The 27,614-nt window shown below is 43.6% G+C and overlaps 1 protein-coding gene across 6 annotated transcripts in view; it reads left to right on the forward strand.

The window, feature by feature from the left end:
* The window catches only part of LOC147571165 (putative gamma-taxilin 2), a 353,593-nt gene that overhangs the window by 4,380 nt on the left and 321,599 nt on the right, over positions 1–27,614 (forward strand). For 4 of the 6 annotated variants that reach the window (XR_015247654.1, XR_015247652.1, XM_086696574.1 and 1 more), the window contains exons 2-3: positions 10,992–11,295; positions 13,394–13,485. Coding sequence is in view for 3 of the 6 variants with exons in the window: in XM_086696574.1 (XP_086552700.1) it covers positions 11,007–11,295; positions 13,394–13,485 (381 nt within the window). In the remaining 3 variants the exon portion in view is untranslated. Of the gene's footprint in view, positions 1–111; positions 370–10,991; positions 11,296–13,393; positions 13,486–27,614 lie in introns of all 6 variants that reach the window. The other 2 variants (XM_086696573.1, XR_015247653.1) reach the window with 2 other exon arrangements.

Raw genomic sequence — 27,614 nt, forward strand, 5'->3', positions numbered from 1 at the left:
TTTTTTTGACTTTTATTTACTGATGCTGTTATTTTGTACATACATTGTTTTCCCGATTTCGCACTTTGTCCATATAAATTTTATTTTATTTTTTTTATGTTTATTTTTGAGAGAGAGAGAGAGAGAGAGAGAGAGAGACAGACAGACAGACAGACCATGAGCAGGGGAGAGGCAGAGAGAAGGAGACTCGGAATCTGAAGCACGCTCCAGACACCGAGGAGTCAGCCCAGAACCTGACGCGGGGCTTGAACCCATGACCTGAGTTCATGACCTGAGCTGAAGCTGGCCGCTCGACTGACTGAGCCACCCAAGCACCCCGTACATTTTATTATTTTTAAAACTTTCTCAGTAACATATTTACACCAGCAGGTAATTCAAAACATGCATGTAATTAGTTCAACACCAAGGTTTCCTAAGGGACGTTTTCTCTTACTTTGTTTTATTCCTGTGATTTGCCCATAGTTCCGTGTTTCTTTGCACACATTATAATTTTTTGTTGGCAACTAAATGTGGCGAATGTTACTATCAAACAAAAACAAATTCTGATTTGGTAAGAAGACACCTTATTTAAAGAGACCGGTGCAATATGGAGAACATTCTGATTGTAGAAATCTGAAAGTATCTCAGTCAGAGAGTGGTTTTTCTTTTATTGGGAGGATAAGCAAGATTAGTAAAAACTTTTTCAGGGGAAATGAGCAAGCAAAGAAAGTGAGCATATGGCATGATGGGCTGTGTGTCTCAGCTCTTACTTGGGGTGACTTCTTAATAGGGGGAATAATCTGTGTTTTAGTGCTTACTCATGGGTAAGCCTGAAATTAGGGGTCTGTGGAATGGAAAGAAGGTTGACTGAACTTTGGTCAAGAGAAGGCAGTGAGTAAGAAATGTGCAGTTGTGAGTACTGAACTGTGGATACCAGAATCTTTCCCCCACTAGCTAGGGTTCTTGCTGCTTGTGACAGATTATAGTTGTTTGTTCAGTTAACTTTTTATGGTTTCTTTATGGAGAGCTGTTTTGCGAAAATAATATATACTTTGTATGGTCTTGGAAGTCATCGTTTTAGATAATGATATGAAAGATAACTTCCTTGAAAGCTGGGAGTGACAAAAACAAAAACCAAACTCAGTCTTTACAAGTGGGTTTCATTTAGGGAACTCCGTTAACGCTTGACTCGGCCATTTAAAACTTGCCTTAGCGCATACTTCCTCCTTGAACATAGCAGGATGTAAAACCTTAGGATCGTTAAGGTCTTTTCTGAGCATATCCTGCTCTTACATATGTCTGGTCTTCTGGATTTCCCTGGTATACCTGGAGCCTTTTGAAAGCTCTGTTCCATCTATCTTTCTTCTCCAACCTTCTCATTTTTAGGTTGTTTGCCTTACCTGTTATTCTTAGCCCGGAATGGTGGCTGTGGCTGTTACTACAACTTTGGCACTCGGAGGCTATACCAGCCCAAGGGAGTTCGTTTTGAGAGTAGCAAAATAAAGGCTCCTTTGGAGCCACTGTATGGGTCAAAACCCATCATCAGTGCTCTTAAGAACAAGGTTTCTATTAGCCACTCTGCCACCAGCAAACCACACCAGGAATGCTAGCCGCTTTCAAGCTGTGGTTAGTGTATGTTAGGCAGGTAATTATAAAGTCACGCTGTCCTCTTACAGATATGCAGTAGCTGCTTTCTTCGTTTAGCCCTCCCCTGGTGGTTGTGTTGATTATATTCCAGACTTCTAAAAAAAAAAAAAAAAAAAAAAAAAAAAAGGTGTATTTGGACAGTTTTGGGGAGCTTAATCATTGCCTTAGTGGAGGAATGGGTTTATGGAAAACCTGCCTCATTATTTTCAGTCATGTCCCTCCCTGTTGCATAAGCTTAATTTTGTAAAGCAGTGGTATCCAGATAACACACTTAGTTAATGTTTTGTTTTTTTTTTAAACTTGGTTAGGTGAAATAGCTCCTAATGAATTATCTATAGTTAGTATACAATTGTGATTGTCTAGAGTTATCTGTAGACTATCTAGAATTGATACATAATTGTATAATTGATAGTGCAAATGACAGACCTTGCTTCAGGGACGCTTGTTGTTTATGTAAAGTAGAGTTTAAAGTAATGTCCCAAATAAATTCCTTCTCCTCCTTTTTCTTCTTACCTCTCCTTTTCCCCATGGTCCCAATATGATTGTAAGTAACTTTCAGATAATCAAATGGGTGTGACTGTATTTAAAACATCTAAAGCATATACCAATTTAATGTTAGTATTCAGCAGCACTAAAGAGAGTAGATATAGATACTAGGTGACCTTTAGTATCCATTCAGACCCAGAGATTATAGTTTTGTGGTTTTATCCATGACCTAGTTGAATTTATGTTGGTAGTTACGACTGTGTAAATTCTGCTCTTTGATGGAAAAGATTTACCAGATAACCAATGTGGTCTCCCTGTGCTACCACAATACTTTTGTTAATGTTTATGGTCTTGGGAATTGATTTTAATTCTGTTTCCAGAATGCCCCTCCCGTCTTCCCACTTTCCACCGCTTAACCTGCTATAAGCAATATTTACTTGTTATGATGACATTTTTTCTACTTCTATAAGGTAGACTGGTGTGGTGGGGAATAATAGCTTCTAGAATTTATGCCATAGAACATCATTTCTTCTTTAAGAAATGTTGTTGTGTTAACATGTGGTAAGAGAAAAAAATTTCTGAAACCTGTGGGTATATTATCCTGCAGAAGGAACTTCCCACTTAATGATTAAGTGGTGTGCTGAGATGGGGAGATTGTTCTGGATTATTTGGGTAGGTGGGCTCAGTGTAAACACAAGCACCCTTATAATGGGAAAACAGGAGTGTGAGACTCAGAGAAGGAGATGTGGGCAGGTATCAGAGAGAGATCTGAAGAATCTGCTGCAGACTTTGAAGGTGGAGAAAGGAGTGGTCTCTAGAACTTGGAAAAGGTGTGAAAACCATCTCCTTGAGAGCCTCGAGAAGGAGGCCTGAGAGCTTCTGATCTTCATAACTGTAAGATGATAAATGTGAATTTTTAATGCATTAGGTTGATAGTAACTTGTTAACAACAGTAATAAGAAGCTAACATAGCATGCATCTTACAGAATTCCTCATTCACAAATTATTACAGTAGTTCCGCTGTGGGCCAGCAGTTTATATTCATCATAGCAAATTTTCTCACAACTCTATAAGGTAGGTACTGTCCATCCAGTTTACAGATGAGGTAACAAGTGTTTAGCTCTCACCATGGCTGCACAGGACGTGGTAAGTGATATGTGAAAATATTGGGCTCTTTTGGCTCTAAGACCATTATCTGTTCCATATGTCTCATGCTCTCTCTTATTAGCACAATCCTCAGTTGTTAAGGGTATAACGGGCAAAACCTTCTTGCTGAGTGTGAGCAAACATTGGTGGCAAGTAAATGAGTAATAGTTTTACTAAATGAAAATAAATTTAATTAAGGGTAGGATGTGATTAGGAAGTGTCAAGAAATCTCGTGAGATCTAGAGACCAGGTGGATTGTGAACCGTCTAGGCTTCATACCTGTGGTTTCACTCATTTGAGCCCCACGTGGACGTTGGATACAGATTTGGAGGTATGGGTGCACTGGAATTCTCGGAAAAAGCACCTCAAAGTGTAACTTAGGTAAATTACAGGTTGACCATTGTTTAAAGTGTGAAGTAGAGAGACCCATTTTTAAGTTCTGTTGAAGAAAGTCCACAATTGTGTGTTAACAAACGCTAAAGTGGTCTGGGAAAGTAGGACAAATGAAAAAAGCATTGATGTTTCAAAATGGCATGATGATTGGTCCACATGGAGCTGGAGAAAGGTGGCTTCAGAAAATTGGGACACAGATGATGCACTTAGCTAACCCATAAAAGTAGAGGACCATCTTATATTTTAGGACTGTCTGGCTTTAAAGATGCTAGTTGTGTGACTCAACCCCTGCCACTCTGCAAAATAGGTCAGGTCCAAGCATATTTCAGTGGACGTTAAAATCTTTGGATTCCTGATTATTTTGGCTGCCAGTATCAATACAGATTTGTACCTGTATCTCTCAGAGTACAAATAGTCATTGAATTACATATAGTTAGAGCTAGATGTGGTTTTTAGCTCATCGTAGTTTTATAGACAAAACAGCCACAGGTATGAAATCTGAAATATATAACCCTCTGTGATTGTTTTAAAAGGCAAAGTACTTAGTCTAATATACTATCATTTTAGAATTCGTCTATAAGGAATCTACTAGTATGTATACTACTAGCGTGGAGATTATAAAACTAGAAACTCTATAAGACCCTTTTCATAACAGACCGTTTGCCAAACTATTTTGGTCAATTTTGGCTTCTTCAGTGCTGCAGAAAATTAGATTTCTTCATCCCTATATTTAGCACTTATATTTCTTCTCCCAGATGCTTTGCCTGCCAGCAGGGAGTATTTGTGGTAACTCCTACTAAGTTATTTTGTCCATATGTTATTGCCTACCAGAGCTCAATTACCACTTTCAGAAGAACTTACTCTTCAGAATGTGATAGGTCATAATGATAATTCATTTTCATTTGTCCATATCTTTGGTTCTTGTACATGGACAGACTTCTTAAAATTGCTCATCACCGGGACTGTTCATTATACCTGCCTGTAAAGGATTTCTGAGTATTAAATGAGGGATTATATCACTGTTCCAGATGGTTTAATCAGAGCAGTGAAGAAGAGCAAGGGGAAATGCTTAGGATTCATTTTTCCTCACCTCCTATTTGGATTATCCTGGCTTGGGAATGCCAGTCACTTAAAAAATAAATATAACTTACTTATGAGTTATAGCTGACCAAGAAGGAAGTGGTTGGTCCTGTTGTCCCACGTAGTGCCAGGGCATTTTCCCTAAAATTGGATTTGCCAGATCATTTGTAAGGTACAAATTCTTCTTAGATTATGTTTTTATTCCTGCCATCTTCTTGTGTGTGTGTCCTTATTTACACCTGAGGGCGGCAGTTCTTAATTTCTCAGGCCTAAGAAGTTATCTAAATGTTACTTCATTTTATTCTTAAAACTCCTTAAAAAGCACCAAGGACTCCACAGTTTGGAGTCTACAGTGCTACCAAAAAATTTTAACGGGTCCTGTGAAAACCCAATGCTGTATTTCATGGTTCAGATGGATCCTATGCCTTTCAGTCATCTTGTAATGCATTGTCCTGTGGAAAATACTGAATTCACTGACTTACGTTCTTCTTCCAAATGTTGTTATCCAACATTAGGCAATCATACTTGCTGATATCATTATCACTCTCAGCAGAAAAGCCATTATGTACTGGGAAGCTCCTGGAGTCATGGTGACTGACTGAGATTATCCAAAATTCTGATTTTCATTTGAAAGTTTGAAGTTTTCCCATTGCAACAAATTCTGTTGTTTATCCTGACGGGCTTATTTCATTCATTTTCTAGAAAATATCGGGCAGATACCCAAATCTGAAAACTCATGGTAACTAGAAACTGTGGAGGGCCAGAGATTTTACTTTACTTGCAAACTGATAACTTGGCAGTATTTTATGAATACGGGGAGAAACCTCGAGACAAAAGAAGAGTTTTTTACAATTGCATTTACCTGAGGGCCCTCATGCACGCACCTGTCTCCTGAGCCTGGTGGTGTAAAGAGAAGCAGATGATGTTTGCATTTCAGAAGAGTAATGCTACGTTTAGGGGATCTGACTCGTTAATAATGGGCGGTGTGGTAGGAGGAACAGTGCCTGCTCAAGGACGCCCATGTCTTCAGCAGGACTCATGAATGACCTCATTGTCCAGAGGGACTTGGCAAAGATGCGGCGGCATAGATTAGGATATTGAGGGAGTCTTCGGATGGGCCCAGTGAAACTACAAGGATCCTTGCAAAGGAAAGACGGGGAGAGGAGTCGGTGGCGAGGTGGCGGGGGTGGGGGGGTTGGGGGGGTGGGGGGTGGGGGGGGTGGGGGGGGTGGGCATTATGCATGAGGCTTAACTTGCTATTACTGGCTTTGAAGATGCAAAAAAGGGCCAGGAGCCAAAGAACACAGGTAGCCCCCAGAAAAGACAAGGGAACGGATTCTCCCACAGAGCCTCAAGAAGGGATATAATAAATGAGCCACTGAGTTTGTGGCCCTTTGTTACAGCAGCAACTGGAAACGTAGGCAGTAAGCAAATCTGCCCATTGCTTTAGGAGTAAATGCCATTTTTATTTTTTTCCCCAGGGCATCCTTGAAAAGATAGTCTGAAACAAAGACAGGAGGTGTGTCGTGTCTCTGCCCACAAGAGAGGCAGAAACACTGTCATAGGTTCTGGTGAATCTTCTGTTGGGTGCCCATTGGCCACACTTGTTCAGTCTGACCAGCATAGCCCAGGACCAGATTTTTCCAGTCTATCTCATAGGATACTATCAACAGGACTCCAAGCATGAGGAAGAGCCCAAGTGGCAGGATTAACTTCAACCCTGCCCTGCTGTAACTGGCTGAGGAAGTCTCATAGACCATCAGAAAGCCAGATGGCTTTCTTCCGTGGGGCCCGGTGTTGACCTTTCCACTGGCCTGAGGCATGGCAAGATACACTCACAAGTGGTCCGCAAGAAAGAGGTCTAGGGCAACTTTGTCATCATTAATAACTCTGGCCAGGGAGTTGAGACTCCCTTGAAGCCATTCGTTGATCATTTCAACTAACTTTGTGGACAGATTTCAGACTACCTTTGGTTCGTGGATGACTTCCAAAGTGGGGATAAAACTACCTGCGCTGTGGGCATAAACCCACCTACGTGTGGAGTTAGTTGTTCTCGGGTGGGTTCCTGCAAGGAGCCAAAGCTAGCGTCATTTTGGAGAGCACTTCACAGTTGTCTGAGGGCTACGTGAGTACTAGTGGTATTTAAACACTTCAACACTTGATGATCTGTTATGACTTAAACACTTGGTGATCCATTATGACCACCGCTAAGATAGACGACGCTTGAGGGACACAAATTAGTGCACAACTTCCATGAAAGACGAGGTACACATGGTACCTTTGGAAAGAAAGTGTTGTTTATGATTTTGGAGCTTCCCAGGGAGGACTTCGCCCAGTGTCCCCAAGTGGCACAAGTTCAGAGTGCTTGACAGCATAACTCCCTAGAGAGCTGGTGAGTCTTAGAGTTTGCAGTTAAGTAATTGAATTATATCCCCTTTTTGGATGGCCTGCCTGAGGCCAGTCCATCCAGTTTGTCCTTCTGCCCATGACATCGGGAGGATGGCATTTTTCTGCCCCTGGAATGAGCTGGTGATGCCTAAGAGGAATGAAGGCAGGGCAGACACTCAGTGAGGTACACATGTATTTTATTTGGGAGATGCAGGTTCGGGGACATCCCCTGCTAGCTACATCCATTTAAATTGCAGTCAAATTGTCATGAGCTGTCTGGCTGGAAGGCACATTCAGCAGTGTGTCCAGTCCAAGGAGCTTTTCCCTCCCCCCCACCCCCACCCCCACCCCCACCCCCACCCCCGGCACCCCTTCGCCTAACCCGTTACTGCCTCAATGCGTACATTTTGGTAACTGCCGCAAAAATATCTCCGGTATTTCCAGGAGATACATCTTTACCTTTTGTCCAGTCATCCCCTACCTGTGGCAGTCCTTTTGTCCAGAAAGGTTAGGTACTTCAGGGCTGAGGTAAGTTGTATAAACGGCACAGAGATGCGTTCTCTCCTGTTTGACCGGTGTGGACTATCATCCTAGGGATATCCCTTGGGCATTGTACTCAACAACCCGCCATCATCCTTGTGATCTAGGACCATGTCAGTCCCACAAGAGACTCCAGGTAGCTGATGCAACGTTTGAATCCTCGAGGCCCCATTTGGTACCTGGAGAGTGTTCCCCCTGGGTGACTCGGTTTTACTGTTGGGGGAATGAGACAAGCATCAGCCTAAGAATGCTGTGGTCAGGATTCTTTGAATTTCTTTTGCCGCATTGGCCCCGATGATGATGATGATGATGATGATGATGATGATGATGATGATGATTACCCGGGAGGAGACAGAGGGGATGATCCCTTTCTGGGGGCAGCTGCATTCACTGGCCCAACTCGCATTTCCAAGGAGTGTAGATAAGGACAAGGTGGGGAGGTAATATTAGGAACCCAGCATGGAGCCCATTGTGGGGCTTGCACTCATGACCCTGAGATGAAGAAGACCTGCGCTGAGACCAGGAGTTGGAGGCTTCACGGACTGAGCTACCCTGGCACCTGTTGGGAATCTTGTTGAGATGGCTTTTGAGGGGCAGTCCTAACTCCCAGTAATACTACGTGCCTATGGACGATGGGGGAACATGGGTGGTACAAGGGGGTACCTGGACTGTCGCTGCATTCTTAGTGGGTCTTTGATAAGAGGTGTGCCACTTTTCAGATCACAGGTCATCTGTAGGAGGTGATCACAGGATCGATTAGGGCAAGGGCTCCGTTGCTGTGGTGAGAGTCAGCTGATCAGAGTGGAGTGGCAACCCCACAGCCTGAAAAGGAGGTAGCCGTGGGGTACCCGAGACCAGTAGCCCTGGCAATAGTTCAGAGGTCAGCGGTACTCAAACTTCCAGCAGGAGGTACACTCAGTGCCCTGTGTGCTGTGGCCTTCCCAATGAGGAGACAACTGGGTCGACTCTCAGCCTGTGTCACAAGCCTAGCATACGGTGGTAACGTCTGCACCAGAAACAGAATGTTTTACTTTGTGCCCAGTCTACGATGGTGGTGTACCTGTTGCCATGATCCGTGCAGTCAGTGAGCGTAATTCAGCCTGTAGCAAAGGCGGCAGTCTGGGTGGTGCAGGCTTGATCCGCAGCTTGCTTTCACTCTCACCATGCGCATCTACGTGAATAACCCAGATGATTCATTTAGTGGGTTTGGTTGATTTCCCCATTTCGTGGTGCTAAAGAGGAGGTCCTTAATCTACCAGTCTGTCTTTTTTTTCTAAGTTGGAGACCACAAATAGTGAGCCGTAACAAGTCTTATCGGGGAGAGATAAGGTATCGGCCAGAGCAGCAGAGCAGTAGGAGTTACCTTGAATTCACTCCACCTAACGCAGCAGCCATGTCCATTCTTGGTTCTTCATAATTTGTGCTGAGGCAAAACAGCGAGCACAGCCAGCTGCGGCCATTCGGTTTCATTGTAACCAGGTCACCGGGTAAACTGGAGATTTGGAGGGGAGACAGGAATTCGGAGAGCCCCTCTGAATCCCACTGGGCCAGTGGCTTTGCTTTAGGCAACAGACCTCCAGAATGACAACAAACACTTCTTTGTGTAAAGTAGAGGTGGGACTTGGCTGACTAAGTCCTCGAGTCGGCCATTTCAGTTTGTTACATGAAACCTGTTGGGCTTTTCCTACATTGTTAGTCTTAAAAACTGAGTTCACCCACCCCGAAAGGAGAATATCAGGCCAGAGAGTCAGGAGAGCATCTTGGAATAATAAGTCTTCAGCGTTTGCAGGAGCCCAGGGACAAGATAATTGGTGCTTTTCAAAAGGATCCACCGGGTATGTGAGGTAGGGTAGGCTTGCCCATTGCTTGCCTTATCACAGAGACTTGTAACATAACGGCGTCATTAGGATTTGTGGACGCCAGAAGCACTTATTTGTGGGTTTCCCAAATGACAGAATCCCCACTGGCAGCATATTCCACTTTATATCCGATGTATACATGTATTTGTAGAGTAATCTGAAGCATACATTCAGATTGGGGCAGCGCAGTAACAGTACGTTGAATAAGCCCATGGCTGATTGTCTCACTTCCTTGATCTGTGAAGTGTGCCCCAAATGCCATCAGTGGAACAGACTCAGATGGGGGCAGTGACTTCAGTAGCTGTTTCCAAACAGAGACATAAAAGTTTGAGTCCCTCTGTTGTCCACGGTACACCAGCATGCTGGGATGCATGCGGATGGCCTTTGGCTTCCATTGGGGGGTGGGGAATCCTTACTCCCGACCCTAGCCATCCTCCTCCTTAAGGTGGCTAAAGTCAGGGTACACAGGAAGAAATCAGAGGACATGAAGAGGGAGAGGGTGGCCCCACATCAGTACACAAGACATGTTTCCACTTGCTTGTGAACAGCGGAGCCAGGCTGTTGATAACTTTGCTTTCACACGTTAGCTTTCACTTCTACATGAAGGCCAGACGGATGCCAGAACTTTTAAAAAGCCTATATCATCATCTCATTTCCCAGTTTCTCTCTCCTCTAGCTTTTCTCTCTCTCTCGCTTCCTTTTTCCTGATTGTTGTTCCATAACACCCAGCCGCTGACGTTAATACTTGTGGCTGGGACGTTTGTATCCAGAGCATCCTGGGAAGCTACCTCAGCCTTGGGACAGCTCTCCCCAAAGTAAAACAGAGGCAAACTTACGTACACGGTTCTCAGAGACCTGCCAGAAAGGTTGACTGGGACCACGATCCTTTGAAAATAATGTCTGCGTTGTTCCCTCTGGCACTAAGAGTGTGGGCTGCTGCCTCCGTGGTCACTGTTGACGTAGGGTATAGGGAATGGTTGGTGGGAAGTTTGAAATCCCACAGTGCTCTGTCCTGCTGCAAGACAGCTGCTTTTTCATTCGCTCAGCCTTCCGTTTGGGTTATAGGTTTTATTTTGTGTTTGTGTTGTAAGTTTTGAGAAGGTCCCAGAGTTCTGCAGAAGTTGATTCTGGTGGATTCTGCCAGCATGTTACTTCCTGGAGGGACAGAGCCTCGGGGTTTTCTATTCTACCATTATGGTAGTCCTCCCCAACTCTTTGCCTCCTTTGATTCTAAATGGCATTGCTATTTTGTAAACAACTGTGAAAGGAGGGGGGAAAAAAAGTGTGAAATGATGATGGGCCCACTGATTGTACCACATACGAAAAGTACACGGTATGTTTAGACATGAGCAATGTAGGATGGAACACTGTATTCTTACGCACTGCATAGTTCCCCTTCCTTCATTACAATTGACTTAGCCCCTTCCATGGTCCTTTTAAAAAAGTTTTTTCCCCCCTCTTCATTCTTTCTAGCTTGTGAGTGGCACAATGGATGAATCTGGAATTTGCAGGCTAGGGGTGAAAGCAGATAGGTTGTGTGACTCTCAATCGAACGATACTCTTCAGCACCAAGACTCAAATTGTGCTGGCGCAAGTAGCAGGCATTCCTTGCAAGAGGATGAAGACAGTAACTTGATAAGAAAGAACAGGAATCTGGTGAACCCAGTGTACTGCACGCAAGAGTCAAGAATGGAGCCTCCTGGGCCAGATGGTGGAAAAGATCCTTCTGATGATCAGCAAGATTCACAGTGCAACAGGAACAAAGGAAGAACCTTAGGTAATAATTTCTGCTCAGTGCTTGGACATTTTCACATGCTACCCATTTTACCTAGCCTTTCTGCAGCACAGGTAATGACAGAACGTAGTCTGTTTTAAGTCTGTCTTAAGATGTGGTTAGGTGAAAACACACCTCTGTTTTCTTGGAACAGGTTGGCAGTTATAATCAGGATGAGAATATGACGAGGTAGGAAGCCTGGTCATAGGAATCACATTATTTCTCTGCGAATAATCAAGAATTGTTTTTGGGGGGGAAAAAGTGTGTGGCCTTTGGGCAGAAGTGCTGTTGTTTTGCCCTGCATTTAACCCTTTAAATAAATGGAGAGTGGAGTGGAGTGGAGTGGAGGAGTGGAAATCTGACCAATAATTACTGCGAGAACTCTGTATCTCCTCAGTTTATTTAAAAGACTATTCACTAAAATTTGGAAACGGTATATGTGTTCTGTGGCTTAGAAAGCAGGCTAACAAGAATGCTTTTCTGGGTGTGTTTTCTCCCTCCTGCTCTGTTAGTTTGACAGGTTAGGGCTTAGAATGTGGTATGTTACATTTGAGGAATAAAATCTAAAACGCCTCCTTGGCCTTACGGGTTGCTTCTCAATTTTTAAAATTCCTACTGTACGTAACGTTTACGTGGTTTGATTTGCATGAGTTCTGTACCTGACTATAACTTGGAATTGTTAAAAAATCCGCTTTTGAGCACCCTGTAGGACTTTAACATTACAGGAATGTGAGAAGGATTTAAAATTCCTCGCCAACAAGACAGCTATCTTCAGAACCCATCACTCCACCAATGTGTGTAAATTATAGCTTCAGGTTAAAGTTGTTAAATAGTTTTAAATGGTTACAGTTTAAAACCTTCATAAAATTAAAGTTTACATGGACTGTTACTTCTTACACATTCGGTAATTGTATTCCCTCTGTATTTGTCCTTGAACAGACTGAGAAATGGTTTCACTACTAAAATTGTGTGTGCCATCATAGCAGAGTATTTTTTGAAGTCAGCCTGTTCCTCCTCCTCTTTCCCATGCATAGTTGTTTGTAAAATATTAGAGTTATTTAAATTAATTTAAGTTATTAAATTTAAGACAACGATTAAACTTGTCTTCAGATTTTTAAAATGAAACGTCCTACATACAAGAGGGAACAATTCAGAAAAGAAAAAGGTACCTACCCGCAGGGTACAGAATGAAGCGTATCACTTACTTTGAAGCACCCTTTGCTTGCCCCCACTTACCTCAGCTGCCGCTTCTCCCTGGCACCGTTATTCTTCTCTGTTTAAAAAAAAAAAAAAAAAAAATTTTTTTTTTTTTAATGTTTATTTATTTTTGACAGACAGAGAGAGAGAGAGAGACAGAGCATGAGCAGGGGAGGGGCAGAGAGGGAGGGAGACACTGAATCCCAAGCAGGCTGCAGGCTCTGAGCTGTCAGCACAGAGCCCGACGCGGGGCTCGAACTCACGGACCGCGAGATCATGACCTGAGCCGAAGTCAGACGCTCAACCGACTGAGCCACCCAGGCGCCCCATCCCTGGCACAGTTATTAAAGTATCCTTGTAAAACCCCCCAAGGAAAGAGCTATTTTTTTTTTCACTTCTTTTTCTTGGCCCTAATCTTGATTAGCACCCAGAGTATCCTTGGTAAATCACCAGGAAACAGTCATAAGTCACATTGGTCACTGGAAAAGGTGTGTGTCCCTGTGGATTATGTGCGCTTTAGGTAGTCTTAAACTTCCTTGAATACTTGTACTTGGCTAGCAGAAAGCGTGTGAAGACATTCCTACCCTTTGTAAAATGTCTTAATTTGGAACCAGTGGCTAAGTTAGAGTATTTACACTTTCATTCAGTGGTGTTCTTACAGTGTCACTGCCAAATAGCTGACCACGAGTAGTGTTAGTTGTTAAGTGAAGCGATGTGGGGCAGGGAGGAGGCTGACCCCTTCTAATTAAGAATTTGAAAATAGTTTCACTGATTTACTGGTGAGCCTATATCTGATGTCCCCTTAAATCATAATCTGGATAGCTGAACATAATTTTTATGTGGAATTGACTAATTTTATCCTTCTGGTACTTTTTTTTTTCTCCTTTCCTTTATGGACCATCAGGAAAAGAAGTGTTACTATTGATGCACGCCTTAAACACTCTTTCAACTCCAGAGGAGAAGCTGGCAGCTCTCTGTAAGACGTATGCTGATCTTGTGAGTATTATGGGGTGCAAAGCCCGTATAAAATATAACGAAAGGTGCATGTGCCAGATAAGCTTTTGAGATATGATTTTGATATGGTTTTAAATGTAAAGTTGTTTTTCATTACAGAACTGAGGGTAAGAATCTAATTTCTTGAGACTTAGGTTGATTGTATGGCCTCATTTTATGGTATGCTTATATACAGCATTTTACTAGTTTCTGGGATGTGGAATAGCTTTCCTAAAACTCAGTCAGCTCTGGCATTCCTAGGTCAGCATTTCCATCATACGTTTAGATGCCTGACAGTTGTGAGGATATGATTTTCTATATGTAGATCAAGAAATTGTAGACATGAAACACGGTTAGATTCAAAAGTGTTTAACCGTTTGACTGAAGTTGTGAGTTTTGTGAAGTGTAGTAAAACAGTACTATTTCTCAGGAAAATATTTCCTTAGCATCCACTATATGCCAGGCACTGTATTTTTATTTTTATTTATTTTTTTAATTTTCTATTTTTTTTTTGCATCTTCCAAAGAAACTGACTTGTATGAAGAGTTTGTTCTGGTCTGTGGCCCATGTTATTGCAAGTAGCATTCACCTTGGGTATATGGAAACATTCTCAACAAGGAAACCCTGCCATCATTTTAAAAGTGAAGAATGCAGGGGGCGGTGCACCTGGGTGGCTCAGTCGGTTGGGCGTCTGACTTCGGCTCAGGTCATGATCTCACGGTTCGTGGGTTCGAGCCCCACGTCGGGCTCTGTGCTGACAGCTCAGAGCCTGGAGTCTGGTTCGGGTTCTATGTCTCCCCCTCTCTCTGTCCCTCCCATGCTCATGCTCTGTCTCTGTCTCTGTCTGTCTCTCAATAATACATACATGTTAAAAAAAAAAAAAAAGTTAAAAAAAAGTGAAGAATGAGATAGGACATTTTGAAGCATCGTGGCAGGAATGTTTTAGAATTGTTGGTTCCAAGGTAAATGCGGAAATTCTCGTGGGTTGTGAAGTGTCTGTGTGAATTACCAGTGATGAATTTTGTCCATTCACATCTGTTTGAAAGCATCTGCTCCGTAGCATACACATTACTCTTTTCTGAATAACTGAGTCTAAGTATAGAGCTGGAACAGTTGTACTTACTACCGCTCCAGCTGGCACAAGTATACCCCACTTAGCGACCTGGCACCTTCTGAAAATTGTGGAGAATTTTCAGGAATGGCCTAGAGCGTCTCTGAATGGCCTACAAACGGTCCAGATGCAAAGATGGCAGCAGTCAGAGTTGTTGGGGATTGCCACGTCAGGAAAGGCAAGAGCTACACATCTGCTCTGGGAAACAGCCAGATGGAAGCTTCTGCTTCTGGTCCTACAGAACTCCATATATTTGCGTATTTTAAAATGTGTTAACCTGGGGCTGTACTCCAACTAGTACAGATCTCAGTGCTCACTGAGATCCGCCTACATTGGGACCCCAACGGGCCTTGGCACACTGAACATGTGTGTCTATGAAGGGCAAAATAGGCCATTGACAATCCTGAAGGTTTGAGAGACAACCAAGACCTAGGGCATTGCTGAACTCCACGGTTCCTCTTACCCAAGGCATCCCCTCAAAACTGGGAGGGGTGACTGCTTCAACTGTTGCATAGAAACAGACACAGAGAGTCCAGAAAAATGAAGAAACAGTGGAATGTGTTCCAACAGAAACACCAAGATACAACCTCGGGAAAACCAACCAACCAACCAACCAACCAACCAACCAACCAACCAACCAACCAAGCCTTAATGAAACAGAATAGGTAATTTCTCTGTTAAGTGTCCCAAGTGGTGGTCATGAAGGTGCGCACCAAACCTGAGAGAAGCATGGATGAGAACAGTGAGCACTTTAACAAAGAGATCGAAAATACAAAAGAAAAGAAAAAAGAAGAAAAGCCAAAGAGAAGTGGTCGAGCAGTGGAATACAATTAAGTGAACTGAAAAATACACCAGAGAGTTTCAACAGCAGACCAAGTGAGGTAGAAGAAAGGGTCGGTAAACTTTGTAGCAAAAGCAGTGGCGCTCACCATCAGAGAGCAAAAAGAAAATGGGAAAAAAGTGAAGATAGCTAAAGGGACTTACAGGACAACATCAAGTGGAGAACCAAGAGAGAAAGAGGAAGAAAATTTACTTAAAACAATAGCTGAAAACCTCCCTAACCCGGGGAAGGAAACAGACCTTGAGATCCAGGAAGCACAGACCTTGAGATTCAGGAAGCACAGTTCCAAGTAGTATGAACCCAAAGACATCCACACTGAGACACACTGTACTTAAAACGTTAAAAGTTGAAGACAAAGATTATTATAAAGCAGCAAGGGAACAAAACCAAAACCAAAACCAAACCAACCCAATTTACATACAAGGGAACCAACCCTGTTAGCCTATCAGCAGGTATTTCAGCAGAAACTCTGCAGGCCAGAGTCAGTGACATGATATACTCAAAGTTGTGAAAGGAAACAAACAAAACACTTGTGACTAACTAAGAATACCCACCAGGCTAACGCTATTATTCAGAATTGAAGGACAGGTAAAGAATATCCTGGAGACGTGAAATCTAAAACTGTAAAAGGAAGTCCTTCAAACTGGAAAGAAAGGACACCAATCAGCAATACAACGTGGAAGTATAAATCCTACTGCTCACGGTGAAAGGCTATAAAGGCAGGGGCTTCATCACTTTAAACCTCGTTTGAAAGTTAAAAGGGAAAAGTGGTAAAACTAACCATGACTACAATAATCACGGAGAGAATACACACGATAGAAGGTTTTTCTTTGAATGTGCCATAACATCCCGAAACATGAGCAAAGAATTAAAATGTAGAGCTTTAGAATGCATCCTAACTTAAGTTGTTGCAACACAAAATAGACACGCACGCACGCACGCACGATGTTACGCGGGAGCCTCTTGGCAATCACAAGACAAAAATCTGTGGTAGATAAGCAAAAGACGTTGAGAAAGGAATGTAAGCATACCACTTAAGAAACTCATCAAACCCCAGAGAGCTGGAGAAGAAGAAAAGAAACAGAGTAACTACAAAACAGCCGGCAGCGAGTACAGACCTATCCATAACTACTCCAAGTGTAAAAGGACTAAATTGTTTAATCAAAAAAACATAGTGATTGAATGGACTTGGAAAACAACAGTCATCTCTATGCTGCCTGTGAGAGAATGACTTAAGATGGAAGGATGCACACAGACCACAAGTGAAGGTACGGGAAAACACATCCCATGCTTATGAAAACCAAAACAAAGCTGGGGTACCTACGGTCACATCAGACAAAATAACCTTACAAATAAAAACTGTGTAAGAACAAAGAAGGGCGTATCATAATGAAAAATCCGTCAGCCCAGCAAAGGACATAACATGTTTATGTATCTATGGACCCAACATAGGAGCGCCCACATAGAGAACACAAACATTAACAGACCTGAAGGGAGAAATAGATAAGTATACAATGACAGTAGGGGGCTTTCATACCCTATTTACATCGATGGACCAATCATCCAGACAGAAAATCAGTAAGGGAATATTGACCTTAAACAACACAATAGAACAGGCAGACTTAAAAGCTATATACAGAACATTCCATCCCAAAGCAGCAGAACACACCTTCTTTCAAGTGCTCAAGGAACGTTCTCCAGAATAGATCCCATTAGGCCACAGCCTTGCCAATATTTGTTGTTTTCTGTTTGTTTAATAAGAGCCATCGTAATGGTGTGAGATGGTGTCTTACTCTGTGGTTTTGTTTGCTTTCTGTAATGATTAGTGATAGTGTGCATCTCTTATGTGCTTATTGGCGATGTGTTGGTCAGCTCTGGAGACATGTCGATTCAGGTCTTTTGCCCATCTTTAAATTGGGTTGTTATTTTGTTCTTGTGCTTTAGGAACTGCCTATAAGTTGTGGATGTTAATATCTTATGGTACGTAATTTCACCATACTTTCTTCTGTTCTATCACTTGCCTTTTCACTCCCTTAATGGTATTCTCTGATGCACAACATATTCAATTTTCATGAAGTCAAGCTAATTTTTTTTTTTTTTCCCCTTCTGTGCTTTTGGTGTCAGTCCAAGAATCCCTGGCAAATGCAATGGCATGAAGCATTTCCCCAAGTTTTCTTCTAAGACATTTACAGGTTTAGGTCTGACATGTAAATCGGGATCCATTTTTTTTCCCCCCCAAGAGATATTTGGGATATAGGTTTTAAGATTTTTCCAAATACTTGCCTTGGTTTTCTTTTTCTTTTCTTCTCTTTGCTTTGCTTGGCTTGGCTTGGCTTGGCTTGGCTTTTCTTCTCTTCTCTTTTCTCTTCTTTTTTTTTTCTGTTCTTCTTTCATTTTTTTCTTTTCTCTCTCTCTCTCCTTCCTTCCTTCCTGCCTGCCTGCCTGCCTGCCTGCCTGCCTGCCTGCCTCCCTCCCTCCCTCCCTCCCTGCCTCCCTGCCTCCTTTCCTTCTTTCTTTCTCAAAATTTGTGTGTGGTTGCAACACGGGATTCAGGTGTACAACATAGCGAATTTGACACATTTATACATCAGGTTATGCTCACCACAAGCGTGCCAGGTTACCTCCTGCCAGGATCCCATTACATCGCTATTACAACATCACTAGCTCCATCTGTCCCATTACATCGCTGTTACATCATTGACTGTGCTCCGAATACTGTGCCTTTGATTCTTGAGACTGACTCGTTCCATAACTGGAGGCCTGTATCTCCCTCTCCCTTCCACCCGTCTTGTCCATTCTGCCGCTTCCTCCCCTCTGGCAACCATCAGTTTCTTCTCTGTGTATGGGTCTGATTCTGCTTTTTCTTTGCTTATTTCATTGTTTTATTTTTGATTCCCCTTAGGAGTGAAATCGTTTCTATTTGCCTTTCTCAGTCTGACTTCTTGTCAATTAGCAGTACACCCTCCAGGTCCTACCATGTTGTTGCAGATGGCGTGATCTCTTCCTTTTCTGTAATTTTCCATTGTGCAGGTGCATGTTTTCCTTATCCATTTGTCTTAGGTTGCTCTCATAAATTATGTGGCCATAAACATCGGGACATGTATCTTTTCGACTTAAGGTTTCATTTTCTTTCTTCCTTTTCTGTAATTTTCCATTGTGCAGGTGCATGTTTTTCTTATCCATTTGTCTTAGGCTGCTCTCATAAACAGTGTGGCCATAAACATCGGGACATGTATCTTTTCGAATTAAGGTTTCATTTTCTTTCTGTGGCGGTAAATACCTCCAAAAGGTCGTGGGATGACCAACTCACATGGTAATCCTGTTTTTAATGTGTTTGAGGAAGCTCCATACTCTTTCCAAAGAGTATGACTGTACCAGTTTGGATTCCCACCAGCACTGCAAGAGTGTTCTTTTCCTCCATGTTCTGACCAACACGTGTCGTTTCTTATGTTTTGGATTTCAGCCTTTTGGACACGTATCAGCCCCTAATCTCATTGTGTTGATTTTCACTTCCTTGAAGATGAGTGAGTTTGAACGTCTTCTCATGTGTCTGTTGGCCATCTGCATGTGTTTTTGGGGAAAAAAGAAAATCTGAACAAGCACTCTGCCCATTTTTGATTGCATAATTGCGGGGGGAGGGTTGGTGTTGAGTTGTATCGGTTCTTAGCCCTTCTGATACCCTGTGCCTTTTGAATGGAGCATTTAGTCCGTTTGTATTCAAAATGATTGTCGAAAGATATGATTTTAGTGCCATCGTGTTAACCTGTAGAGTTGGTGTTTCAGGTGACCTGGTCCTTCGCCGTGTTTGTTGCTCAGGACTTTTATCTTCTTTTTTTTAATCTCCCACTCAGGGGGCCCCCTTAAAAATTTTCTGCCTGGTAGCGTAGGGGGTCACGAACTGCTTTAGTTTTTGTCTGTCTGGGAAAGTCTTTAACCCTCCTTCTATTCTGAGTGACAGCCTTGCTGGTGCTCGATAAAGAATTCTCGGTTGCACATTTTTCCCATTCAGCACAGTGAGTATTTCCTGTTACTCTCCTCAGAGCTGCCAAGTTTCTGAGGACAGGTCTGCTGCTAACTTCAAGCCTTGTAGGTTAAGGACCTTTTTCATCCCTAGCTGTTTTCAGAATTTGTTGTCTCTCTTTTTTTTTTTTTTTTTTTTAACTTTTATTTAAAGTCAAGTTACATAGAGGGTCACAATGGATTCAGGAGCACAATTTAGGGATCCATCACTTCTCTGTAACACCCAGGTGTACTCATCCCAACAAGTGTCCTCCTTAATGTCCATCACGCGTTTAGCGCATCCCCCCGTGCTCCTCCCTCGAGTAATCCTTAGTTGCTTCTGTGTATTTAAGAGTCTCTTATGTGTCCCCCTTGTGTTTTTACCTTCTTTTTCCTTGCCTTCCACTACGTCCATCTGTTTTGTTTCTTGGATTCCACATATGAGTGAAGTTGTGTGGTATTTGTCTGTCTCTGACTGACTTATTTCGCTCGGCGTAATACACTCCACTTCCATCCATGTTGTTGGAAATGGCAGGATTTCATTCTTTTTGATTGCCAAGTAATATTCCATTGCATGAATACACTACCTCTTCTTTATCCATTCATCAGTCGAGAGACAGCTGGGCTCTTTCCCTAGATAGGCAGTTGTTGAGAGTGCTGCTGCTATAAACATTTGGGTGCATCTGCACCTTCGAAACGGCATTTTTCAGGGGAATGCTGGCCTCATGGAATGAATTGGGAAGTTTTCCTTCCGTTCCTACTTTTTTGGAACAGCTTTGAAAGAAGAGGTATTAACTCTTCTTTAACTGTTTGGTAGAATTCCTCTGGGAAGCCATCCGGCCCTGGAATGTTTTCGTTGTGAGAGTTTTGACTACGATTCAGTTTCCTTACTGGTTATGGGTCTGTTCAGATTGTCTATATCTTTGGTTTCAGTTTTGGTAGTTTCCATGTTTCTAGGAGTCTGTCCATTTTTTCCAGATTGCCCAATTTGTTGGCATATCACTGCTCATAATATTCTCTTATCATTGTTTCTGAAGTACTGATGGTCATCTCTCTTATTTTATTCCTGATTTTATTTTTTGAGTCCTTTCCTTTTTATTTTTTATTTTTGTCTAGGGTTTATTAGTTTTGTTAATTCTTTGAGAGAACCAGCTCCTAGTTTCGTTGATCTGTTCTACTGGTCCGTTGATCAGTCGATATCATTGATTTGTGCTCTAATCTGTATTATTTGCCTTCTTCCTCTGGTTTTGGGCTTTATTCACCGTTCTTTTTTTCCAGCGCCCTCGGGGCCAAGTTTTGATTGTGTATTTGGGGACTTTCTTGCTTCTCGAGATATGCCTGATTTGCAAACCTCTCAGGTCTGCCTTTGCTGCCTCCCAAAGGCTTTGGGCTGCCGTGTTTTCATTTTCATTGGCTTCCCTGTATTTCTTTATCGTTTCGTAAATTTCTTGGTTAGCCCATTTATTCTTTAGTAGGATATACTTTAACCTCCATCTTTCTGAGGGCTGTCCAACTTTTTTCTTGTGGTTGATTACAAGTTTCATAGCCTTGTGGTCTGAAAGTATGGATGGTATGAGCTCGATCTTTTTGGCACATGTTGAGGGCTGACTTGAGACCCAGTATGTGATCTATTCTGGAGAATGTTCCAGGTGCACTCAAGAAGAATGTGTATTCTTCTGCTTTAGGATGAAATGTTCTGAATGTATCTGCTAAGTCCATCTGGTCCAGCCTGTCATTCAAAGCCATTGTATCCTTGCTGATTTTGTGTTTAGATGATCTGTCCGTTGTTGTAGTGGGGTATTTAAGTCCCCTACAGTTATGGTATTAGTGTCAATGATTTTCTTTGTTTGTTCTTAATTGGCTTATATGTTTGAGTGGTCCCACTTGGAGACGTAACTATTTACGATTGCTGGATCTTCTTGATGGGTAGACCCCTTAATTATTTGGTCTGATTAGTTTGTCTGATACAGGTGTGGCCACTCCAGCATTCTGTTGATGTCCAGTAGCATGATAGGTGGTTCTCTATCCCCTCATTGTCAATCTGCAAGTGTCTTTAGTCTAAAATGAGTGTTGTGTAGGCAGCATTTGGATGGACCTTGTTTTGAAATCCGTTCTGATGCCCTAGGTCTTTTGATTGGAGCATTGGGTCCATTTACCTTTAGAGTGGTTACCTTAACCTTTTGATTGCAGCATTGGGTCCATTACCTTTAGACATGAATTTAGTGCCATTGTGGAGGTGGTCTTTTTGGTGAATTCTCTTGCCCTTTCTAGGTTTTGGTTGCTTTTGATCTGTTTTGTGGTTGGTTGGTTGGTTGGTTGGTTGGTTGGTTGGTTGGTTGGTTGGTTTTCTTTTACATTCTGTTCTGTTCTGTTTTGTTTCTTTCTGCACTCACAGAGTCCTCCTAGAGACTCCTTGCAGGGCCCGTTTAGTGGCCACAAATTCCTTTAGTTTTGGCTTGTCCGGAATACTCTATCCCTGCTTCCATTCTGAATGACAGCAGTTCTGGATAAAGCATTCTTGGTTGCGTGAGTTTTCTGATTCAGCACGGTGAATGTATCCTGCCTCTCCTTTGTAGCTGGCCAAGTTCCTGTGGACAGATATGCTGTAATCCTGGCCTGCTTCCTCGTGTAGGTGAAGAACTCTTTTTGTCACTGCTGTTTCCATTATTCTTTCCTTGTCTGTGTGTTTTGTGAATTTGGCTATGATATGCCTTGGAGTTGGTTATTTTGCGTTGAATCTAATGGGAGTTCTCTGTGCTCCTTGACTTTGATGTCTGTGCCCTTCCCCGGATTAGGAAAGTTGTCTGCTGTAATTTGCTCACATAAACCTTCTGCCCCTTGTTTTCTCTATTCCTCCTCTTGAACTTGTAGGATATGAATGTCATTCCTCTTTAACAAGTTGTTGAGTCACCTAAGTCTTGTATCGTGATCTTTTGCATTTGTTTCCTACCTCTTTTGCTGCTCCATTATTTTCCATAATCTTACGGTCTGTATCACTGAATTGCTGCTCTTGCTTTCTCCATCCTTGCCGTCATGACAGCCATTCCTGATTGCATCTCGGTATCGGATTTTTTATTTTGGCCTGGTTAGCTTTTAGTTCTTTTATCTCTGCAGAAAGTGTTCCTCTGGTGTCTTCTGTGCTGTTTGCAACCCCAGCTAGTAGTCTTATAATTGTGGTTTTGAATTCTAGCTCAGACATCTTACGTGTGTCTGTGTTGATTACATCTTAGGTGTCATTTCTTCTCGTTTCATTTTGGGTGAATTCCTCCATCTTGTCATGTTGGAGGGAGAAATAAATTAATAACTTAAAGAGTTAAAAGTAAAATATTAAAAACAAAACAAAAATATCATTTAAAGGAAGCTAGATCCTAGGTATGCATCTGTCTGCATGTTAAGAGATGCTTGATAGAAAAGGGACTAAAGAGAAAGGAAAAAGAGCTTTAAAAATGAACACATTAAAAAGAATTTAAATAGTAAAGTAGAATAAAACCGTTAAAGAAAACAAAATAAATTTTTTAAACTTCAAAAAATTAAAAAAAACAAAACAAAACTGTTCCTTCTGTGTGCAAGAAAAAAGAACCAACATAACAAAAGAGAACCGAACACATCAGAAAAACAGAAGCAAAGAGAATGAACAGATGAAGAAGCGTACGGAATGAAATCCGAGTGGGGTTGCCTCCACTTTTCCCTAGAACTGAAATTTTGCAGTAGGCTATAGTCCACAGACTTGACAGGTGGAGGGATTTGTTGTGGTCTTCTGGGAGATGTGTCTGGAGGACACAGGTTGGTCAGGCTCGGGGCGGGGGTGGACTTTGTTTTCCGCTTGGTGGCGCTGCTTAGCTCACTAGCGTTGATCAGTGTGTGTGTGTGAGGGGGCGCACGCTAGAGAAGAAAATGACTTCACTCAGCTCTCCAGTCTCTGGAATGGGAATTTTGTACCCTCACGTGAGCAAGCACCCCTCCTTTGTCTCAGGCCTCTGTCCACTCCCTGCCTCCACACTGTCTGTGTCCAGGCTGTCCGCCGGCCAGGCAGCACTTCCCTCCAGAGTTGTATCTCCGATGGGACTGTGTCTCAGAACCCCAGGCTTCAGAGATTTCCCCGGATTGGACACACGCCAGTTATCTGGGAGCGATGGACAGGTGACGACTTGTCCCAGAAAACAGTTGTGCGCGAGCACACCCTCCAAGGTTCAGATCACAGCACGCAGCTGGGGCCAGGTTTCTCCGCACTCTGGGGTCTTTGTCTCAATACCAGCAAACGAGGCAGCTCTCCTGGGCCTGTGGGGTCTTTTCCCGTGGGGAGGCCGTATGGCCTCTACCAGATTCTCTCCACGCAGGGAAATTGCTGCTCCCCATGTGGCACGTGGACCCCGCAGGCCACGCTGCCTGCTCCTGGGAGATTCTCCCTACTTTGGCACCCGAGCACCACCAGGTACTGAGCTCTGAAACTTCAGACTCGTGCTCCACTGTTAACAGAATCCTGTGCTATTGAAATGCTCTCCTTTCCCCCCATCAGTGGTGATAGGGAACAGATTTCTTGTCCAGTCCCCTTTGAGTGTTTTCACCCTTTCTCTCTCTCTCTCTCTCTCTCTCTCTCCAGCTACTTTCAGGGAGAGTTCTCTTGCACGCTCCCGATGTCCCACCCTCTCCCCCTTTCTCTTTCCCTCTCTGCTCTCTCTCTGCAAAAATGGCTCCCTGCCCTCCATGGCTTTTCTCTACCCCGGTTTGCTTCTTTGCACCACAGACCTGCCAAGTTCTGAGGCTCAAGGTATGCAGATTGTTTCATTAATCCTCAGACCAATTTTCCCAGGTGTTTACAATGGTTTGATGCTGATCTACCTGCATTTCAGGGATGAGACAAACTCAGGGTCTCCATGCTGCCCTGCCATCTTAACTCCTCTCTGCCAGAATGCTCTCTTTATCCTTATATTTTGCAAGTTTCCCTATGATATGTCATGGTGTTGACCTGCTTTTGTTGATTCTGAGGGGAGTTCTCTGTGCCTTTTGGACTTGAATGCCTGTTTCCTTCCCCAGTAAATAAGTAGTTGCCAGGCACGGATGGACAGGGTGGGGTGTCCGCGGGTCCTGCCTCCACTGGCAGTGGCAGTACTGCTCTCTGACATCCCACCGTGTTGGTGCTGGAGGGGAAATGGCGCCACTGCAACCTCTCATCCCTCCACTGGGGACTCTTCACATCCCCTGCTGTTCAGGCAGCCCCTCACAGAATAGTGAGGCCAGGCAGCACGGGGATCATGAGCTGGGCCAAAATCAAAGTTGGACGCTCTACGGACTAACTCACCCAGGCACCCCTGTCTTGCTGATTTTAACGCTTTTTCTCTGTCCCTATTTTGTTGTATCTCTAATTACAGTACGTCTTGGTGTTGTCCTACTTTTGTTAATTTTGATGGGAGTTCTGTCGTGGACGCGCTGTCTTTTTCCCTGTCACTGAATGTGATGTGTTGTTTCCTCAAATAAAGGTTCTCTCCTCTGTTTCCTCTCTTCTTCTGGGACTCCTAGTATATGAACGTTATTACATTTGATGGAGTCACTGAGTTCCCTAACTCTATCACCGCAATTCTTCTTTCTCTCTCTCCTCTGTCACCTTCATTATTTTCCATAAGTCTATCTTCTGTATCACTTGTTCATTCCTCTGCTTCTTCCGGCCTTGTGGTCCTTCCATCTAGCCTGTTATGAAGCTGTTATTTTATTTTTTCATTTCTGAATGATTGTGTTATAACTGTTTCATCAAGGTGTCCTCCCTGATGTCCTCCTCCCTTCTACTAAAATTTCTAAAAAAATTGTAAATGTTTGTTTGTTTATTTATATAGTTACTTACTTATTTGCTTCTTTATGACAGAGAGAGAGAGAGAGAGAGAGAGAGAGAGAGCGCGCGCATGATCAAGGGAGGGGCAGAGAGAGAGGGAGACACAGAGTCCAAAGCAGGCTCCACACTCTGAGCTGTCAGCACAGAGCCCGACATCGGGCTGGAACTCACAGAGCACGAGATCATCACGTGAGCCGAAGTTGGACGTTTAACCGACTAAGCCACCCAGGCGCCCCTGATGTCTTCCATTGTTCTCTCAAGTCCAGCCAGTATCCTTACGGTTGTTGCTTTAAATTCTCCACCAGGCATGTTACTTACATCTGCTTGGGTTCGATCTCTGGCTGCGACCTTATCTTGTTGTTTCTTTGGGGATGAATTCCTTCTTCTTGGCACTTTGTCTAGGTCTCAGTCTTCTTCTCTGTGTTAGAAAAGCCTGATATGTTTCCTGTTCCTGAGACTACAGGCTTTATGAAGAACCAGTCATATAATGTGCAGGACTTCATGCCTCAGGGAATGTCTGTGGTGTATGCTTCGTGTGCTCTGCTGCTCTGCTGTGGCTGCTCTATCCCTCAGGCCAGTCATCTGCAGATGCTGTCTTTACCTGCAGTGTCAGTGTTGGGTCCTTGGCCAGAGTGGGGTAAGTTTTTAAGCAGGCATGGTAAAAGAGACCTGATGCTAGTTCCACTAGAACTGAAGTCCTGCACAACTCAATGGTCGGTACACGTGGGGTGTGGGGGATGTGTGCTGGTCTTCTGGGGGAGGGGCCCCCTGCACTGGCTCCTATGCACAGAAGCGGTGCCAGCAGAGTGCAGGGGGGCAGGACTCGGTGTTAGCAGGTCAGGCATCCACTGTGTGGGCACTGTGCTATTTACTGAAGTGGCTTATGGTGGGGGCGGGGGGACAGAAATGGGACCTAGCCAGGTCCGTGGTTTCTGGAGAGAGGAGTTCATGCTTATGCTCTCGGGGAAGTCCCCCCCAAGAAGAGTGAATAATTTCCCCTCATGTGTCTAGGTGTCTTTCAGATTGCTGTTTTCTGTCTATTCCGGGTTACTTGCCGGCCCAGAGGAGCACAGTGCATTTGGGGTTTACCCCAGCCAGCTCTGCTGACTTCTAAACTTCCAAACTTCAGGGTCCTGGTGTTGGGGAGATTGGCACCGGTCCTCTGGGAAAGGTTCTCGCTGTGCTGCGACAGATGCAGGTTTGGTACAGAAGGGCAGTCACACCAGAGCACAAGGGTGTGGGATTTGGAGCAAGCCTGCTATGCAGTGTTGTGGTTAGCTGCCCTCAGGATGTGTCTCTGCACCTCCTCTCAGGAGCAGAGGAAATGGTGCCCACCAGCTCCTCTGTCTCCACGGAGGCAATGCCACGCCTCACAGATGTGTTCCAGAACAAACCAGCAGTCTCTCCCTGCCCACTGAGGTGATCCTTAGAACATGCCATCTGCCCAGAAGTTGTTTGCCTGTCTTCTCTCCAGGAGTAGGGCACCGTCCTCAGGTCTCCATCCCAGCTATCCTGGGGACCTGTGAAACTCCAGGCTTTGAACCCCACTGTTTACAAAAGCTCACAAAATTCACCCCCTCTCGTTGTGGAGTGAGTGCCTTTGGGGAAATGTTCTTGTGTCTTCCCCTGAGTGTGCCTCATTCTCACCCTACTTTGTGACTAGGGTTCTCTGCACTCTGCAGCACCTGCAATCTGTTTCTCTCCCAAACCATGTCTCTGCACTTCTTACCTTTCTTCGTGTGGCCTCTTGTCTCTCTCTACTTGTGGAGTTTGTTTCTGTCAGTCCTCAGGTCATTTTCGTGGGTACTCAGAATGATTTGATGGTTATCTAGCTGTGTTCGAGGGACAAAGCAAGCCTAGGGTCCTCCTACCACACCTCCGTCTTAGCTCCTCTAGGGTGGGTTTTTTTTTTTTTTCTTTTCTTTTCTGTTTGAGTGAAGTTCCATAACATCGTTGGGGAGGAAGGAATTCCGTGTCCCCTTCCAGATCCTTCTAGCTGCACTGTGAATCAAATTGATACGAGGAGAGTAACAGGAAAAAACATCAAATTCAATTTCATATACATGGGGACTCCACACCAACACACAATTGAAAGACTGGATATATGTGACACACATCATTCTGCACTAAGGAGAAGCAGGTAGGAGTCTGGGCTTTCAAAGGGAAGGTGTGCAAATCACAGGAAAAAGATAGAGAGTAGATAAAGTGTTTGCAGACAGTGGGGCATAGGAATTTTAACAAAAAGGCTTTGCTGAGTTCCTCCTTGTTTTACCTGCTTCAATCCCTGTCTTCCACCCCTCGTTCTTATCATAATGTAGTTATCTGTGCAGATTGCTCCTTCCAGGAGCAGCTCCTCC

Source organism: Puma concolor, unplaced genomic scaffold, assembly GCF_028749965.1.
Source record: "Puma concolor isolate L17-30 unplaced genomic scaffold, mPumCon1.1.hap2 unalloc_scaffold_5, whole genome shotgun sequence".
NCBI lineage: Eukaryota > Metazoa > Chordata > Mammalia > Carnivora > Felidae > Puma > Puma concolor.